Raw genomic sequence first — 19336 nt, forward strand, 5'->3', positions numbered from 1 at the left:
TTACTTTTCGGGGTCTGGAATCAACTGGCCATCGTAATCCTTCAAGGTTGAAATGTTTTGGAATTTCAAAATCTAAACAAAACATTTTTGCCGTGGGACGTGGATAGTATGGAATCAGCCCTCTGGGCCATTTGCAAGCAGGCCATCCAGCAGCACCAAGCCCAGCCTGTCCACTGTGCGGCCAGCGCCACCATCTCTGAGCTTTCTCATCTCCTACACTCAACTCTGCAGACCCTAAAACCCTGGGCTTTGCTTTTATCTCTGCTGCAAACCAGCCAAGCTCTTGCATGACTTCTCTTTCCTCCTGTGCTCTGCGGGCGATGGGCCGGTTTGCATCCCTGGCCCGGGCTGGGACCCCCCTTGGATCCCCAGCCTGGACTGGGACCCTCCTCTGCCATTGCCGTTGGAAACTTATTCTGCATGGTGTTTGTGTGTGGCTGCGGCCTCCTGATGCTCTTCCCTCGCCCAAGCCTCTCTGTCCATCACGATTCAATGTGACCGTCCCGAGCACCAGGATCCAGAAGGCACCCTGGGAAGCGGCTGGCGATGGCGGGTCTGACTTCCTGTGCCAAAGCCGCTGCAGGTGCAGAGGCACCTTGCTAGGAGGATTGGGCTCTGCGAATTGCTCCTCACACACCTGGGAATGCAGGTACTTTGTGATCACCCCTCGCCCTCACACCCCTGGGTGGTACTGACCTTTGCACACGGGGGGCTGGAAGTCCCACCCGTCCCTGGTGCAGCTGACCTGCTCCTGCCCTTGCAGTGTGAACCCGTGGTGGCAGGAATACACCAGCAGCCGCGTCCCAGACTCCTCGCAGTGCACAAAGCCCCCGTTGTCCACCTCGTCCGGGGAGCCACACTTGTCTGTGCAAGGCCAAGGTGACAGCGGAGTCAAACCATGAGAGGAAGACACAGGCGGATGCCTGTCACACAACTAGGCCCCGCCCAGCCTGCACAGGCCACCTGGAGATGTGTGTGGTGTGTGCGACGTGTGTATGGTGCGCGCAGTGTCTGTGTGTGTATTTATGGTATATGTGGCAAGTACAGCGTGTGTGTGGTGTGTATGGTGTGTGTTGTGTATGAAGTGTGTGGTGTGTAAGGCATGCGTGGTATGTATAGTGTGAGTGGTGTGTAAGGCATGTGTGGTGTGTGTGGAGTGTGTGGTGTGTATGTTTTGGTGCAGTGTGTATGGTGTGGTGTGGTATGTAAGGCATGTGTGTTGTATATGGAGCATGTGGTGTGTAAGACGTGTAGTGTGTATAGTGTGTGTGGTATGCATGGAGTGTGTGTTGCGTATGGTGTGGTGTGTTGTGTATGGTGTGTGCTGTGTATGGAGTGCATGGTGTGTATGGAGTATGTGTTGTGTAAGGCATGTGTGTTGTGTATGGAGTGTGTTGTGTAAGGCATGTATGGTGTGTGGTGTGTGCTGTGTATGGAGTGTATGGTGTGTAAGGCATGTGTAGTGTATATGGTATGTGTGGTGTGTATGGTGTGGTGTAGTGTGTATGGTATGTGTTGTGTATGGAGTGTGTGGTGTGCATGGAGTGTGTGTTGTGTATGGAGTGTGTTGTGTAAGGCATGTGTGGTGTGTGATGCGTGCTGTGTATGGAGTGTATGGTGTGTAAGGCATGTGTGGTGTGCATGGAGTGTGTGATTTGTCTGGTGTGTGGTGTGTATGGAGTGTGTGGTATGGTGTGTATGGTGTGTGTTGTGTATGAAGTGTGTGATGTGTAAGGCATGCGTGGTGTGTAAGGCATGTGTGGTGTGCATGGAGTGTGTGATGTGTATGGTGTGTGGTGTGTATGATGTGTGTTGTGTATGGAGTGTGTGGTATGGTGTGTATGGTGTGTGTTGTGTATGAAGTGTGTGATGTGTAAGGCATGCGTGGTGTGTAAGGCATGTGTGGTGTGCATGGAGTGTGTGATGTGTATGGTGTGTGTGGTGTGGTGTGTATGATGTGTGTTGTGTATGGAGTGTGTGGTATGTGCCCAGTGGTGTGTGTGTGTGTCCACTTCTATGAGTGGCCCTGGCCTGGAGAAGCATCCACCGTGTAGGTGGACTGTCCTACCGTGTAGGTAGAGACTCCTCTGTCCCCCTGCCACCAGGTCTCGCCCGGCACAGAGCTGACGCTACCGATGACAACAGAAGGAACCCTATTTGCTGTCGGACACTGGTGACATGATCTGGCCTGTCGGGAGCAGGAGCTGACCATGGAGGCCCAGGCCAGAACTTCTGCTCTGAGGACCCACCCCAGTGCCTGCAGGCTCTGGCTGGTGTGTGCTTTCTAGGAGCCGGAGGTCCATGCCCTTGTCCCTCAAGGGGCCCCTCAGGCCGGCCAGCTCTCTTCTCCTGGGTGGTTGCAGCTCCTGGCTGCTGCTGGGCCCATGGCTATGAAGGGCCTGGCATCACCTTGTGGAAAGGTCTCCCTCCATGCCTCCAGGTCCAGGCCGGGGATGCTCGAGCAGGGCACGAAGTCCTGGGGGAACGTCCCTGTGCGGAAGGCGTCCACGGGCACGCTGGTGAGGCCAGTGTTGTCACAGAGCACCCGGGGCAGCGAGTGCTTGCCCAGCTCCCACCTCTGAGCCTCCGTGAAGACCGCACTGTTCTCCCACCAGAACCTGCACAGGGTGGGGGCAGCATGAGCAGGCCAGCGGACGCTCTGTCCCACTTCTGTCTCCTAGTGCAAAATGGCCCTGTGGTGAGGCAGGCCCAGGTATGGAAGCTGGACGGGAGTGAGGAGGACCCCAGCCCCAATGGTGGGCTGGTCTGTGGGGCAGCACGGATGGACACAGCATGGCAAGCGGTCCTTCCAGGGCCCCTCCAGTCCGGCTCACAGCAGTCAGTCAGCCTGGGGTGCAGTGATGCTGCAGAAGCAAGTATAGCCAGGCAGATGGGCCGTCAGCAGCGTCTGAACTGTAGCCAGCCTCGCCCAAGCCTCCTCCTCCAGGCCAGGCGGTCAGGGAAGCTGATGTGTTAGACACAGCCTCACTCTCCTCTAAGACATTAACACCGTGGACAGAGCCCCAAGGGCGTCTAGACTGAGCGCACCACGTGGGACACATTCCCTTTGAATTGAAGAAGCATCTCAACCTACAAGAGTCGGATGAGCAGAGTCTGGGGCTGCGAGACATTCAGTCATAAACGCTCAGGACCAGAGTCATGCAGCAACACAGACCAGCCTCCATCTGCAGCCTGCTCCAGCCCCGAGGTCCTGTAGCCTCCCATGTGCCACTGCCAAGTCAGGCACTCTCAGGACCTAGGATACCCCGAACCTCAGAACATGAAAGATATATGTTTTATTGCAGACAAATTCTCCTAGTTACTTCTCCCCAGATGTTCTTGTCTACTTGAAATGCATCTCAAAAATTAATGGCAAAATTTTTACTGGGAGGAAGGACTGGATCCTTAGTGTGTGGCTGATTCCTCCTTAAAAAGTATTCAAACATGCTTGAAAACAATTTGACTTTGGCAGAGGCAGAGAGAGGAAGAGAGGAAGAGAGAACTGCAGGTTGAGGGTTACTGTATCTATCTAAGTATCTGTGTATCTAACTATCCATTTATCTATGTATGTATCTATCCATGCATCTATGTATCTATGTGTCTATCTACCTATCTGTCTATGTATGTATATGTATATGTATGTATACGTATGTATATCTATTTATGTGTCTATGAATGTATGTATCTGTGTATATATCTGTGTATCTATCTCTCTGTGTATCTATGTATCCATCTATGTATCTATGTATGTATGTATATTTATTTAGGTATCTATGTATGTATGTATATCTATTTATGTATCTATGATGTATATCTATGTATGTATGTATCTATGTATTTATGTATCTATCTGTGTATCTATGTATGTATGTATATTTATTTATGTATCTATGATGTATATCTATTGATGTATGTATGTATGTATGTATGTATCTATGTATTTATCTGTGTATCTATGTATGTATGTATATCTATTTATGTATCTGTGTATGTATCTATCTGTCTCTCTCTCTCTCTGTGTACCTATCTAGCTATACATCGTTGCTTTTTCCTGTGTTGTTCCCAACAACACAGATGTTCTAAGCCACAGTGGGCATTGGTCCTAGTGTTCCATCTGCAGATCAGAGTGAGGTGTGGAAACACAACCTGCTCTACTGACTCCGGTTGTACAAGGTCCACAGCTCCAGGCCGTAGTTGGAGGGTCCAACTCAGCCTGCACCGTGAGTGGAGCTGGGCTGTGCTGCAGGGTGGAACTGGAGGAGCAGGGTGCCTCAGCACTGCGGGCAGCCCCACCTCTGCAACTTCAGCAGGTATTTCAGAGGATGTCTACAGGTGGAGCAGTTTCAGGCTGTCGTGAAGGACAGTTTGATTTTCATTACCTGTTTGCTTGTTTGGGAGAGCAGAAGTGTGGAAGTCAGCCATCATTCACGCCTGAAGTGCTTAGGTATGATACCCCCGTGCCTTGTCCTCCTTTCACATTGTAAGAACCCCATTTTACAGTGGAAGAAACTTTGACTGACAGATGACCTGCCCAGGGTCACAGGAGTACTGGACAGTGGAGCCAGCCCTTGAGCCACACCTGGCCGCTTCACCCAAAGCCAGTATGCAGAGGGCTGGGGTGTGGTTCAGTGGCAGGGAGCTTGTCCGGCCCTCCTGGAGTACTGGCTTAAGCCCCAGTACAGCAAGACCACCACCACCCATGTCGAGCAGCATTGTGGGACAGAGGCTTGTCCCACCCACCTACCTGTCCCCGTCCCTCAGTGCCCTCATCTGCCTCCCAATGATGCATGCAAACAGGGGACCCGTCCGGGCCCTGGGCAGGATGTCCTCGGCTAAGCCACCCAGCCAGACGTCAATGTTGTCAGGATGCTTGTACAAGTCCATCAGCTTGTCGACGACGCTCCTGTTGGCAATGGCCCTGCTCAGGTCGGCTGCGGTCTCTAGCCGAGGCAAGCCACAGAACTCTCTCCATCTGTTGTATCCTGCAAGGAACAGGGGCCTGATTCACCAGTGTCCCCACAGTGCTGCCCTGGCCTCACTCCCAGCTGCGGAGCTGGACAGGCTGGGCACAGGAGCAGCTCCTGCTGAGGGGTCTGCTCCAGTGGCGCCGGCTCCAAGGCATCTGAGTGGACTCAGACCATCGTGGGCACCATTCTCTAGAGAGGGCCCCAGACAGGCCCTTCCCTCTTGAGGCCTTGTGGGCACGAGGCCCTCAGGAGCACACAGGAGCCTGGCTCCCCCGCTGCCACACACACACACACACACACACACAGGAAAGTGGACACATGGCAAGCATATCTGCTTTCCCTCTGCCCCGTTGTCTCTTGCACTGAAGACCTCTCAGCACCCACCTCCCACCCCAGACCACTACCTCTGCTCTAGGAAATCTTCCCAGCAGGGAAGACCATCCTGCACTGGCCTGGGCCCAGCTTCTCCCACTGGGCTCCCTCTGCACCCATCAACATCAAGTGCCCTGAGCTGCCCCTATTCTCCTGGGGTCCTCTGGCCCAGCTCCAGCTTCTCTGGGCTGCTGCCTGCTCTTCCTGTATCCTGCTAGGCACCGCCCAGCCCTTGCCTTCCACCCCATCCTATTCATCCTAGTTCAGCCTCTGCCTTCTCCAGACCCCCTCGCTCCCGAGGTGGTGGGGTGAACTTTGGAACAGCTCCCCAGGCTACTCTGCATGCCACGTGGATGCCCATGCTCTCTTGTCTTCTGCCTCCTGCAGGGGCCAGTACTGTGCCCATCTTGACCCCGGTCCCTTGTATGCTACAGGTACTCAGCAAGTGCTGCCTAAGTGCACACACACGGATGCACTGAGGATGGGCCTGAGACCCCTCAGGGTGCTGAGTCATTGTGGGAACCCCTCAGCTCCCTCCCTTGGGGCTCAGAGTCCTCCTGGGCCATTTCCTGCAGGTGGCTGGCATGGCCTCTTGGGGTGCATGAAGCAGAGCCTCAGAAGACCTGGCTTAGGAGACAGCAGCAGGTTTGTGGGCAGATTTCACCTCAGGTCAGTCTCTCAAAGGGCAGTCTGCTGGTCTGGCCAGTCACACAGAGCAGGCATGGGCATGGGGTCTGAGGGCACCCACAGACCTGGCAGGCCATGGTCCCGGCCCCGCTGCAGGTTCAGTGACGCTAGGTCCAGGGCGTCGGGCTGCGCCAGCACAAACAGCCTTTCTGTCAGGTCCTCATTCACCAGCTGGTGCTGCGCCTGCAGCTTGGCTGGTCGGGCAAGGAGGCCTCTCACTACGGGGTCCAAGCCACCTGGGAACACCACAGAAACCGAGGAGAGTGCTCAGCTGGAGAAGCCGACGTTCTCCTCCACAATTGTGCTTGACAATTGTGATTGTGTCTGCTGACGAATCTCCCTCTGAGACTCCAGAGTTTCCCAGACTCCCTTGGGTGGGGCCCTTGGTGGTGGATTAGCTACAGACCCAGCATTGACCATGCCATGGTCGAGGATGGCCCTTCAGAAACCAAGGGACCCTGCGACTGGCCCTTGTTGGGAAGTTTCTTCCCCTGTTCATCACAGAAGCTTTACAATCAAAAGATGCATCTGCCGTACTCTGCCGTCTGGAACAGGAAGAAGGAGACATGGCCCCGGGAGCTGTGGGGTGCTCAGCAGCCCATCCCATCACCACAGGCCTGGGGTCTCCCCACAATAGGCTCTGAAGACAGACCAGCAGCTCTCATGTTCCACCTGCCCCATGTCATGCAAATCCAGTGACATGCAACAGTCTGCCAGGGGCCAGGGGGTCACGCTGCCCCCAAAACACTAGGCAGCATCCATGATGCGCCCCCACCTGTGTGGGTGAGTTGGTGAGACCCTCAGCCTCTCTCCAAAGCTGAGCACCTCAGCACTCTGTCTAAACAAGGACAAGGGAGCCCACTGTCACCCCCTGGTCACCATCGCCCAGGCCCCACTCCACCCGACACCCCCAATCACCAACTAGTGAGAATCAGAATCACCAACTAGTGAGTTTAGAATCAACAGTTCAGAACCTTCCAGACAGGCAGGGAGAACACAGGGAAGAGACAGCAGAGATGAAGGGAAGCATGCAAACAGCTCTCCCAACCACCGGCCACCAAGTGCCGCCCTCTGAGCAACTTGTTGGCTCAGCTTCCTGGTGGTTGGCACCCTAAGCTCCTGGCCCTGACACTAACCAGAGAATAGGGCAAAGCTCAGCAGTGGACAGTCCATGATGCTGTCCACGAGGTAAAAGGGGTTTCTACTTTAGCGGATCTATAGTCATAGTGTGCAGCTCCAGAATAACTTATCCTGAGTGCCCAAGGCCTTCAGGAATGGCAGGGAAGGATTTGAGCAGCAGTCCACTTTGAAAAGGCTCTAACCAACTTCTCGTCCCAGTGGACACTTGGAACGCATGGGCCAGGGGAGGTTAAGGCTCTGTGGGCAACATGGTCTCTGACCAGCTCAGGACAGAGCAGCATCCCTGGGCGGGAGGGGGACGCACCTTCCTGGATGAGTCTCCAGGGTCTGAAGAAGGCATCCCGAAGAGGCAGCCTGGGCAGGTCGGCATGCTCCTGGAAGCCGATGTCCAGCCTCCTCACCAGCGGGTGGACCGTGGCGTGGCCAAAGCGGAAGGCCGCCGTGGAGAAGACGTTGGAAACGGTGGGGTTCACAGTGGGGTCATAGCCTTCATAGGGGCCTATGTGCTGCCTGAAGGCCTCAGGACCCAGGATCCTGGGGACATAATCTCGCAAGGTGATGATCTGTGCAGAAAGAAGCCAGGTGAGTTTTGAAGGGAGGTTGCAGTGAAGCCCAGGGTTGCCCCAGGGCTAATGAGGGTCAGAGTTGGCCACCAGGAAGAACATCTTCCAGAACATCCCAGATCCCAAGGTCATGGCAAGAGCTGGGGCAGCAGGCAGAGCCTCCAGGCCAGGGTGCAGACACAGGTACAGGCCTGGAGGGGAGCAGCACAGCCCTGGGGCAGTCCCCCAAACACACCCGAGCCACCCCAGCACCTGGAGCAAGACTCGGGCAAGGCCAGCCCCACAGAACCTGGCCCTGCAGAAGTGGAGACAGCAGAGTGCGCCTGATGGTACTGCAGAATCACAGAAAGGCTCTTGGGGCACCCTGCTTCTCCCCTGGACCTCCCAGGAGCAATCTCTCCACCCTAAACTCAACCCATCATCAGACGCCCAGTCCCTTCCTGGGGCCCTGGCCCTGGAGGCTCTGAACCTCGGAGGCCCCAAGTTCTCTGCCTGCCTGTCCTGAGCTGTGTGGTTCTGAGAAGCCTCAGAACCTGGAACATCCGTCTTCAGGTTTCTGTGGGAATACGAACCCTATGTCCAGGGCTTTGTGTACCCATGACGTGTCATGTGGCACCCTGTGCAGATGTGATATGCAGTGGACCCAGACAGTAGATCAGTGCATGCTAGCAAAGCCCTCCCAGCAGAAAGGACACAGCAGGCAAGCCCAGGACTGTGTGTGCCCGGGACATCTGTCCTAAGTTAGAACTGAAGCAGGGACCAGGACCACTGGCTAGATCTTCTGAATGACCCCCAGCAACTTTCCCTAGTTCTTTGGGCACAAGGCACAGAAATGCAGTGGTTAGGGGCTCTCCTTCCTCTCTGGCAGGTGTCTGCTACAGTCTACCTCCCAGAGTTGCTCCTGGTGTTGCCTCTCCCACCCAACCTCCTGTTCCTGGTGGTCCTTGCTGAGACGGGGGACCTGGGTGCCTTCAGGAAGGCACGTCTGTGCACACAGCATCTCTGTGCACCTGCGTGAAGTGTCTGGATACTCTCCTCAGGTTGGTCAAGTGTGTGAGTCCCTCCTGTTGCCCTACCTGTGTGCCAGAAGCTCACGTCCCCCTTCCTCCCAGCAACTCAGGGGCTCATGCCAGGACCCTGGGACTGCAATCAGTTCCTGAGCACACGGTTAGTCAAGTGGCCACCCATGCATTTGTGTGCTCCTGGACAGGTTCACCTTCCTCAGATCCCCAGATGGTCTCTGAGGACAAAGGGCAACACCAGGTGTCCAGGTGTCCACCACAGGGCCTGGCTCAGGGGATGATCCAGAGGGTGACTATTGGTGGAAAGCAGTGTACACAGTCCTCCTGAGAAGCCAGTGAGACCCTAGAGCCAGTGATCATCCACAGCGTCACAACCTACTGACATCTCCTTTCAAGACCCTCTGATTCAGTATTAAAAATAACCATAAAATAAACTCGGTTTAACTTGCTAATTGAGAAATTTCACACAAAATGACTAAGGTCTCCATTGTTTTCAAAACACAAAAACAAGGGACTCAGAGCAGACCACCCACCTCCAAGTGGCTGAGAGGATTTCTCTGGGCGGAAAACCTGCATGCACAGTGGCTGCAGGTGCAAGGAGAGCCACCACAGCACACCTGCCAGCTCTGGTTGCTGTTGGAGAGTGGGTCACCAGCGCCAGCACAGTGTGTGAGCGTACAGCTAGGACAGAGGGGCCAGAGGGTTCCTCCATATCCTGAGTGAAGCTCCACATGGACGCCTGAGGCCCAAGACTAGGGGTACCCACAGTGACCTTGCCTAAGCAGACTGGGGCACCCGTTGGAGGTGCACATGGTGACCCTGTCCATCGGGAGCTCATAGTGCCCTCACCTGCACCCATTCAGGGCGTCCACGATGACTTTGTGGGCACACTTTTATGGAGCCCACGGTGACTGTGCCCGCTGCAGATTGAGTGCCCACTGTGACCTTGCTGACACTCATTTGGGACCGCCCAGATCGCCCTCCCGGCTCGAGAGCCCACTGCGAATGTGCACACCTGGTGCAGGGCGCCCACCACCTTGCGTGCCTCCTGATAGACTGTGTCTGCGCTCCAGTGCGCGTTCAGGGCCTTGAGCTCGGCGGCCAGGCGGTTGTGCTCGCGCAGCCACAGGGTGTGCACAGCTGCCAGGGCGGGGACCTCGCTGGCGCGGCCATCGCCCGCCAGGAAGCAGGGCGCGCGGGCAGCTCTGGGGGCACCTGGCGCGGGCACACAGGCGGCGGGCGTGCGCGGCGGCGTGAAGGGCATGTAGGCGCGGCCAGCGTCGTGGTGGCGCAGGTTGACCCGTAGCAGCCCCGCGGTGCTGGTCCAGTTGCGCAGCTGCTTCTCGGCAGCTGGGGAGCTGCCGTACACAGTGGACGCGTCCAGGAAGGACGTCAAGGCGTTCATCTGCTGCCGTGGGTTGGCCGCGGACAAGTTGCCGAAGAGCACGCCCTGGTCCCCGGTGCCACAGGCGGCGGATGAGCGGTAGAAGGGCAAGCATGCCGTGCCCGTGTCCTGTGAGGCATTGGCGGGAAGCTGCAGCAGAGGGAAGATGCAGGTCACCTCGGACCTTGGGCCCCTTTTGAGGACACTCGTAGGACCAGGCAGGGCCAGCATGCCAGGTCGGGCCCAACCAAGACTCTTCCTGCTGTGACCCTCCTTGCCGGAAGAGGTGGAGCCCGGCAGATGTTGAACCCACCCCACGCAAGCATGTCCTGGTGCCCCAGATCCTTCGCTCCCATGCAGCCCTCACTCCCTCGCACCTGTCCTGGCCTCTCTGGGATCCCCTCACCCTGGTTTATGGTCTGTGTTCTGGAGTTACAAACTCTCCTCCCCTAAGGAAGCTCCTTGGTCAAGTGTGCTGTAAGGTGGCTTAAGTCCCATTTTTGTCTATTTAGTGTTGGAGTAATGCCTAAGAATTACTGCTGAGTGACCCTCCCAGGTACAGCCCATGCACGTGGGGAGGCACGGTGGTGTGATAGCCTTGCGCACACCTGCAACATGCAGGGGCTGTGGCACATGTGCATCTAAGTGCCTGAGGGTGCAGGAGAGTGACAGCAGGTCCCACCTCCCGGCAGCACACACCAGACACTGCATTTCACCGCATACTTTTCTGTTTGAGTTTCGAACACAAATGTTAGTTTCATAATGGAAATTAAAACTTTTGGGAAGTTACCTGTATGGGGAAACAGGGGCCTCGGATCTCGCAGGTCTGCAGGCAATTAGCTCCTCCCCAGGAGGCAGCGGGGCTGGTGCTCTGAGGTGTGAGTGCCATGTCGTGATCGATGTATTGTCCCCACACAGTCAGGAAATCAGAATACTGGTCATCCTCTGTCACCGCCTCATTGGAAACTTGGATAACTTGCTTTGTCACATCCCGGACCTGGGTGAGAAGAGAGCAGTTTGTCTTGATGCTGCAGCCAGGAGAGGAGGCCTGGAACCCTACCTTCCATGATGGGATTCTTATTCCCAGGGCTGTGTGTCTGTGGGACACCTGCTCCCTATGGGCAGGTGGGAAGAGCTGAGCTGGAAGAAGCTCCACTGTGGTGACCTGTAGGCACATGCTTGCACGTTTGGTTTCCTCATCTCTAAGTGGACCTAAAGGTGGAGTCTTCAGGGTTGCCATGGAAATCGTGTGAATGGCATCTGCAGGGCATCTAGCTATTGGCGTGATATAGAGCAGGACATGGGCCTTGAGTGGCAGAGTCTCATTCCCAATGCAGCCTCACCGGGTGGGTTTCATCATTGCCTGGGGTCAGTAACTCCTGATTTTTCCCATTTCTTCCATTTTGAACTGGGATGTCTTCAATGGTTGTCTTATACTTGCCCAACCAGTATATTTTGGGGGCAAATGACTTTCTGGATTCACAGATCCAGATGCAGAGAAATTTTGCCCCCAGGTGGAACACACCCACAGCCTCCCTGTTCCTGATGGGGAAATGGGTTGTTGGAGGATGTAAATGTGTTTTGCATGTAGAATGCATAAAGAGAGTGGACACAGGTGGGCAGAATAACATCCCCCTCAAAATGTTCTATTTCTGAATCCTAAAACTACAGATATGAATACATTAAGGACCTAAGATGAAGGAATATTCTTGGATTTCCAGATGATTCCAGTATGATAACATGAGTGCTTCAAACCTGACTGTGGGCAGAGACATGGCTTTGAATGGAGGATGCAGAGCACACAGTTCTGGCTTTGAGGTGGGAGGCAAGAAATAGCTGAGTGGCCTTGGCAGCTGGGGGCAAAGAGGGGGCTCCCCCAGGCTTCTAGAGGGACTCTGGCCTCAACCTGGGGACTAGGAGGAGGGGCTTCTAGAAGGACACTGGCCTGCAGTCACTTTGGTGGGCCCACTGAGGCCCTCCAGAGACCTTCGACCTACAGAACTGGAGGATCATCAATTTGTGTTGTTTTGAGTCATTTATAATGGAGCAATCTGTGACACAGGGGCAGGAAACTAACACGCTGCACATTTGAACATCCTTGAGCTCCAATTCTCCTAGATGATTATGTATCTGAGCAACTGTGGGTTTGTAGAATCAGAGTATCATAATTCTTTAGAGTTCCAAGAACCCAGGACTTGAACTGGTCCAGTGCCAAGTACAAGATGGGTAGAATCACCCCATCTCACCAATAGTCTGCAGAGGCTGAGAGGCCAGTGCCAGCAGGAGTCCAGGTGGAACAAGCCCATTCCTGACCTGTGGCCCAGCAAGGGGCCTTCCAGTGAGTCCCTGCACCCACTCCCTCTGCCCTCCCCAGCTTCAGGGAACACTCGGTCCTCCTCTAAACAGCTAGCTGGAAAATCATCTGGGTCAAGTGGTCCCTCTCTAGGAGCACTCTGTGAGCGTGTGCAGCCTTGCTGGTGGACCCCTGGATCCTGGACAGGTGCTCTCTGTGCTGAGCACAGCACCCCTGCTGTGGGCCTGAAGACCACCAGGATGGAGCATGCATGAGAGTGACAGGGGGCCACCCCTGACTGGCGTATCAAAGGGGCACCATGACCATGTCTGACCAGAGCATCATAGACTGGGTGTAAGTGTGCTTCACAAGTAAGCCCGTGGGAACCTAAGGAGTGGAGAGCTAGTGAGCAGGTGTCTTCCACCTCAGGGACGGAGGATTTTACTTGGAAACACCCAGTGCTTGCTGAGAGGGGAGGTGCTGGAGTCAGATGAAGCTCAGTTATGCCTACGCGGTTCCACTTGCGAGCTGAGCGGGTGCTCCATGGAGATGTGGCCCAACCTCGGGGGCTGGGAGGACCAGGAGGACTGGTGGGGTACCAGGCTCAGGAGGTTTGTCCCCCAGGATTCTGGTGGGGCGTGTTAGCATTGCGGGCAACTGACTCCCATCGCGTTGAAGCAGCATTTCGAGTACTAACCGGGGGCAGTGGAGACCCGTGGTATAAGAAGCCGGAGTTCCAGCCTCTGGGCTGGCTGAAGCCATCTTCGTAGACTGGAGGGAGCCATCTCGCCAGGGCCGTGTTGGCGGCCCCCCATCTGGGATGGTCCCTGTGGAAATGAACGTGTGGGTGTGTTTGAGGTGGGGGAGAAAGAAAGAAGCATCGTCCCAAATACAACACTGCGCGCAGGGAGACGTCTCCGAGCCGGTGCTCCTGGGGGCTCTCCTGCGGTGTGACCAGGTCTGTGGGCCTTGGGGGTCAGCACCTGGTCCACAAGCTCCCCGTGCCATAGCAGAACCCCAGAGCCTGGCCACCCGTGGACCTTCCTTCTGCAGTTTGCAGGGACCTTCATCAAGTTCCTTCTCAAAGGTGGGCCTCTCACCCCTCCAGAGGTCCTTGCAGTACTTCCCTGGAGGATGGACCCCTGAGCTGCTCCAACGGGGGTTTGAAAGTTGACGTGCATAGACGTCTTTAGCCACGGCTCCATGCTTCTGCCCAGGGTGTTGGGACCTCCTGTCTTCCGGGTTTATCAAGAGCACAAAGTTTCTGTAGAAACCTCCTGTCATATTCCAAATTCAGAGGCAAGGTGGCATGCAGGGAACAGGTCAGTCCCTTCGTTTGAATTGAAACCAGACCTTTCCTGAGTGAGTCACACACGTCTGAATGACCACCAGCTCTGCCCGCGAGGCTGCCTGGCCATCTACAGTTCTTCTCCATGGTCAGAAAGCATGTACAGTGAAGGCTCTGGCAAGTATTGCTTAATAGTTTTATCTCACCAACACCAGAGAGTGCTGTGTTGGGTAAACTGCTCTAAGGAGAAGAGGGATGGGTAGAATTAAAACCCACTTGACACATCTTGGAGCACTTTCTGGAAACTGAGAAACTTAACTACTAATTATTGATTATTGGTTACCAATTCTCCTGAAAATTAGGTGTTTTTCAATTTTTTTTTTAACTGAAGAGCCAGCTGATGGGGTTGTTTGGAGACAGATCAATACAAGTGGTTTTAATGATAGCTCATTATTTGTTAATTTTCCTACACATGGAGAATACCAACTCCCAAGGAGAAAGGAGAGTAAAACAGGGTCTGAACTTGTTGCAATTTTCCTGATCTACAACCTCCCCTAACTGCCAAGGTCTCCCTCCAGCTGTGACCAGTACACTTCCTGCCAGGACTCAGACGTTCTAAACTCTGTAAAACTCAGACCCAGAGCCAACCGACATTTTCCCTCTTGAAAATATGCCCCGCGCTGCGTGGTGAAGCATCACAGACCCGTTGAGGTCCTGCCTTCGTTTCTTTTTCTTTTTGTGTTTTCTTTCATTTGCTTTCACATACCACAGAAGGAATTGTGAGAATCAGGATCCGTTTCTAACAAGTTTCTGTTCCCAACCACAAATTGCAAGCCAATTGCTGAGTCTCAGGACCTGGGAGGTCCCAGGACAGAAGAATTAGTACTGGAAAAGATTGGGATCTAGACTTTCATTTATCTGGGAAATGGAGACTACAAGAATCATAGAGCCAGGGAACTTTTTACCTTGTTAAAAATCTTAGAGTTTGGAAATATACTCAGAATGGTTGCTTTATCATTAAATTATCATCTCACTGTGGACCTAACAACTTGTACATCCTGACATGACTGATTTGGGTGTCTTCCTGGGAGGGAGAGGAGCAACACGACCACAGCTGGGGATGGCTGGGGATGTGGCACCAGGGTCCTGCAGGTCGAGACGGGGTCTGCTCTGGACCTGAACCCAGCACGTGGAGGTTCCCCCTGATTGCAGGTCTCCTGATGGAGCTGCAAGGGGCCCAGCTGTGGAGAAGAGGAGCGTCCCTGTTCCTGTGGCTGTGGCTTCGTCTGGGGACATTTGGAGCGACTACTAGGGAGAGCTTGGGGAACTTGGTCACTTTGCACATCTGCAGGGACAGTCAGTGCAGAACAAGTCTATTACTAATGTGTGGCCAACCTCCGGCCCACCGAATGTCTCCATTTCCAAACCCCCCCGGGGCAGTAGAGCATCTAGCTAGGGCAGTGTGGGAGGCTGCCTGTGCTTCCTTGGTGCACAGGTGGGCACAGCTGGTCTGCCTTTGTTGGAATTCCATCAAGTGGGACTCACCAGCAGGGGCTGCTTCCCTCAATTACAGACAGTGGAATGTGAATTCAGCGGGGGGGGGTTTGCTGATTGGCCTTTATATAGCAGTTCACCAGGGTGTTGGGAGAGTCCAGAGCACCTGCACCTGTGTGAACACCCAGCCATGCGTCCCCATCTCTGCACCTGCACAGTGTCCTGCAGGACCCCAGGTGGAGCTCCCTGGCTGCCTGGCCCCCCAGAGGATGCGCTAAGATGCCTGTCCAGCTGCTGAGGAAGAGTCTCTGCCCCAGGTGGAGTGGTTGAACGTACCGCAGGGTGCTTTCCCTCATTACGCTGGGACTACGGGCAGCCCTGAATGCCCAGCAGCCGCTCTGAGGAGCGCCTTTCCAGAGGCACACGTCTGCCTCCTCTTGCTCCCAGCGCCTGACTGTGGTGCTGATTTCTAGGAGACAGGACATCCCGAAACTCCAGTTAAGGAGCTGGCCGAACTCAAGAGGGGCCTGGGGGCTTGAGTGTTGGCTTGCCAGGCCACCGCCAGCCTGACCACAGGAGCGTGAGGCCCAGGACTGGGCCCTGTGGGAAGAACCCAGTCCAGCCACACCGTACTTGAGGAGACGGTGTGGCCGGTTTTGGACTTCTTCCATACTGCATTGCTTGCTCAGCCATGAGGCAGTGGGACACAGAACGAGGGTGGCCGTGGCTTTGCAGGGGACAGGCATGGCCCAGAGCAGCCCTGAAGCCCCCAAGTGGCCTGCAGTTTCTCGTTGTTTACAGCAGATTTCATGTCGGGGCCTAGAGGTGAAGAAGCAGCTTCTCGTCTGCGGGATCTCTGCAGAGGTGCTGTTCAGAAACAGTCAGACCCCACTCGGGACTGGGGCACCCATTGCGTTCAGCAAGTCCTGTCTAAGGCTCTGGAAGGCAGAAGAACATGCTCTGAGTGCTCTCCAAACCTGGGTAGCCTCCTCTGTTCTGGTGGCTGGTGCCCACATGGTGTTCTGAATGCTTCCTGGGACATCTGCCTAGATTCCGCTTCCCTTTCCTTAAGGATCAGTGACCTTGTTGGGCACACTGATTCCCACGCCCAGTCGTGAGGGGTAAGAAGATGCTAGCAGCATCTTGGGACATCATCACTAATAGGCTATCTTCCCTGAGCCGTGAAAAATGTGCTCTTACTCTGAGATGCAATGAAATCCAAGAATCAGTTACTCAGCCCTTAACCTTGAGCACCTCCAGGGCTGCTCTCCTGCACATTGAATCTCCTTTAGGTCATTCTGTGGCCTGTGCCTCTGGCCAAGAGCAAGACATCTATACACTGCATGTTGTGGCCCCATGGAAGGGGGTGGCCTTCACACCAGTGCCTGTCCCTTGCAGGGAGTTGTCTCTGTCCAGAGTCCTGCTCCGACAGCCTCGCCTGCTGCAGAGGACATCGGTGAGGGGTGTGTGCAATGCCTCCCCTCAGAGCCCTGCTCTGCCGGGGGGCCGGGCCTCCAGGACACCACGTGGCCTTGGATCCCAGCACCCCCACATTAGGAGGAGAAGCTAGACCAGGCATCTGCCAGCTAAGCTGGTCACCTTCCCGGGGATGCAGAGCTGATTCCAGTGCATCACCTGACTTGGGTCCAGTTGACTAGCTCGCTGGCTTGGAGGGTCCACCTCCTCCTGGGAATCCACAGAGAGTCCAATTCCCTGCAGGAAAGGGAAGGGCCCCAGCCAGGAGCATCTCAGTTGTGCCTGTCGTGTGGTTTCTGCAACGCTGCTGTTGACAGGACGTCTTATTCCCTGCAACCTGGACGCTCCATGGAGGCAGAGACTGCCCTGGCTCAGTGGTCCTCTGTGACGCAGGGTCCTCATCGCAGTGGAGTTACAGTGGATGGGGAGGGAGGGGCCTTCCTTTGTGAGCAGCTTTTCTTTCCTCCAGCTCCACGGGTAGCCACTCTGGAAGGCAGGAAGTGTCATTTCCACTCTGCGGCTGGAGATCTGGGCTGAGGCCTGGCCTGATGACAAGCAGCTGACCTAGGCTTGGAACCCTGGCCATGTCGCCCCCACTCAGCCTTGGAAAATGTTTGCGCTCAGTGGGCAGCCTGTGGGCAAACCTTGGCCCCCTGGCACATTCCCACACAGTATCAAGAAGATGAAGAAGAGCCCAGGACCGGACCTTGGCTAAGCTGCACTGCCTGCCGCCTCCCACCCTCGCTTGCCACCGCACGCAGTAGGACACCCCAGGCACGGTCAGAGCTCCACCACTGATGGCTCTGCCTGCCCACAAGCCCTGTTCCACCTGTGGTTGTCCCAGCAGCCCTGTGGGAGGGGTTCCAGGGAGAACCCAGGTCTTAGTGGCCCATCTTCTGTTACTACAACAGAATACCCAAGGCTGGGTACTTTATAAAGGAAAGGGGTTTTTGTGGTGCACAGTTCTGGAGGCTGAAGATCAGGCAGCACATTCGCTCCACCTCTGAGGCGGCCTCCTGGCTATGCTGCCGTGTGCAAGGTAAGATTATGGCTGAACAGGACACGAGGGAGACCCTGGCCTGGCTTGCTCTCTTCACAACAGCTGTTCTTGTGGGATAGCCACGTCCCAGGAGAACTCTTGGTTCCTCTTGTGGGCGCTGCCCCAGTGACCTTGTCACCTCCACTGAGCGCCACCTCACAGAGGTCCCTCCACCCACCACACTCCAGCAGGCACACCCTGGGGGTAGCACGGTGCCTTGTTGAAGTCGCAGCCCCATGTGACTCTCATGTGGGGAATTTAGATCAATTTAAAGACTCGATTTCCTTATTCTTGGTGTTTAGAATGAAAGTTTGTGGAATTAAAGGTGGCTGAAAGGTGAGTGTGTCGGCTCTGTGAACCGAGCGGTGTGAAGGGGACGGGATGAATGAAGAGGAAGGAGGGCTCGGCCTGGGCCATGCCAGGAGCCAGGCGCAGCGCGAGGCGTCCCCCGGGTGCCCAGGGCAGCCGACCCGGTCCTCGCGGGTTGGCGGGTAAGGCTCTTCAGGGCACCCTGCTCTTCTGGGTTGGCAGAGGGAAGCTCTGGGGACCGAACAAGAGCACATCAGTCCATGCTGTTGTCCCTGGGTCAAGACGAACCCTAACGTTGCGCAAACTGGAAAGACCAACGTCCAAAATGTTCTCAGGGTGTGCCGTGTGCACTCAGCTCCTGCCCCCAGACAGACAGAAGGCCTTGGAGAAGAATCCGCACTAGACCCCAGCTTCCCGAGGAGGGCAGCTGGCAATCTCCTCTGTGCCAGGCACTGGGGAGCACCAAGTCTCTGGGGACTCCATCTGCAGATCTGATCTACTTTCTACCCTGCGGAGCCCACCTGTGTCCCCGACCCTGCACAGACCTCTCCTCTGCATGCCCGGAAGCAAGCTCATCTCTGCAGGGGCCACACGGTATTGCCCATGTCTATTTCCCCTCCTCACCATGCGTCAGTCCTTAGAGGTAGAATGGCAGCCTGTGCACCCCTGGCGGGCATGTACAGGGTGCTGTGGTCATCTCCTCACCCCTGTGATGAACAGCGACTTGGTGTCTCCTGTCGGTGTCCTGCTGGGGGCTGGTGTCCGATAGCGTGACTGGTGGATTTGAAGCTGCAGAACCAGGTCCTTCCAAGGTTCCTCATCTGGACACGGAGGCCAAGCTCTGGACATGGCTTTCCGTTCTCACTCACCAGCCCTGGGCATGTTAGCTTTCCATGAGGCCTTTCTCCCACTCTCCCTGAAGCTTAGTTACCGTACCTTCCCTTCTCAAGAGCTGGTTACCAGGAGGCTGCTGCTCTGTTGGTGGAACCGTAAGGAAATCAGCCCTGATCAGCCTGCACAGCTCACGGGCCACATCTGGCTGCAAAGACAGAGGTGGGAAGACCGCAAGCCGAAGTGGAGGCAAGGGAGTCACATGGGGCAGGTGCACCTGGCTTCCCTCACAAGATAGGCAATTGACCACAGAGGCACGGTCAACATAGTGGCCACTTTTGGGGGCTCCAAGGGCTGGAGGGACAAGGGCAGTCCCTGGGTGCAGAGGAAGGCCAGCTGGCCCACCTGTGCCTAGGGGCTGGCCACACCATCCCAGGCAAGTTACACCTCGTCTAAGGATGGGACTCCACC

The 19336-nt window shown here is 55.5% G+C and overlaps 1 protein-coding gene across 1 annotated transcript in view; it reads right to left on the reverse strand.

Annotated features, from left to right (window-relative positions):
- Positions 1-19336, reverse strand: part of TPO (thyroid peroxidase) — a gene marked incomplete at its 5' end in the record, with an annotated part of 53337 nt that overhangs the window by 12070 nt on the left and 21931 nt on the right. Inside the window, 8 exons of the mRNA XM_079111614.1 lie at positions 697-864; positions 2410-2618; positions 4745-4982; positions 6092-6262; positions 7471-7729; positions 9767-10285; positions 10926-11132; positions 13126-13255. Coding sequence (XP_078967740.1) covers positions 697-864; positions 2410-2618; positions 4745-4982; positions 6092-6262; positions 7471-7729; positions 9767-10285; positions 10926-11132; positions 13126-13255 — 1901 coding nt within the window. The remainder of the gene's footprint in view (positions 1-696; positions 865-2409; positions 2619-4744; positions 4983-6091; positions 6263-7470; positions 7730-9766; positions 10286-10925; positions 11133-13125; positions 13256-19336) is intronic.

The sequence above is a fragment of the Sciurus vulgaris genome, assembly GCF_902686455.1.
Source record: "Sciurus vulgaris genome assembly, chromosome: 14".
Lineage (NCBI taxonomy): Eukaryota > Metazoa > Chordata > Mammalia > Rodentia > Sciuridae > Sciurus > Sciurus vulgaris.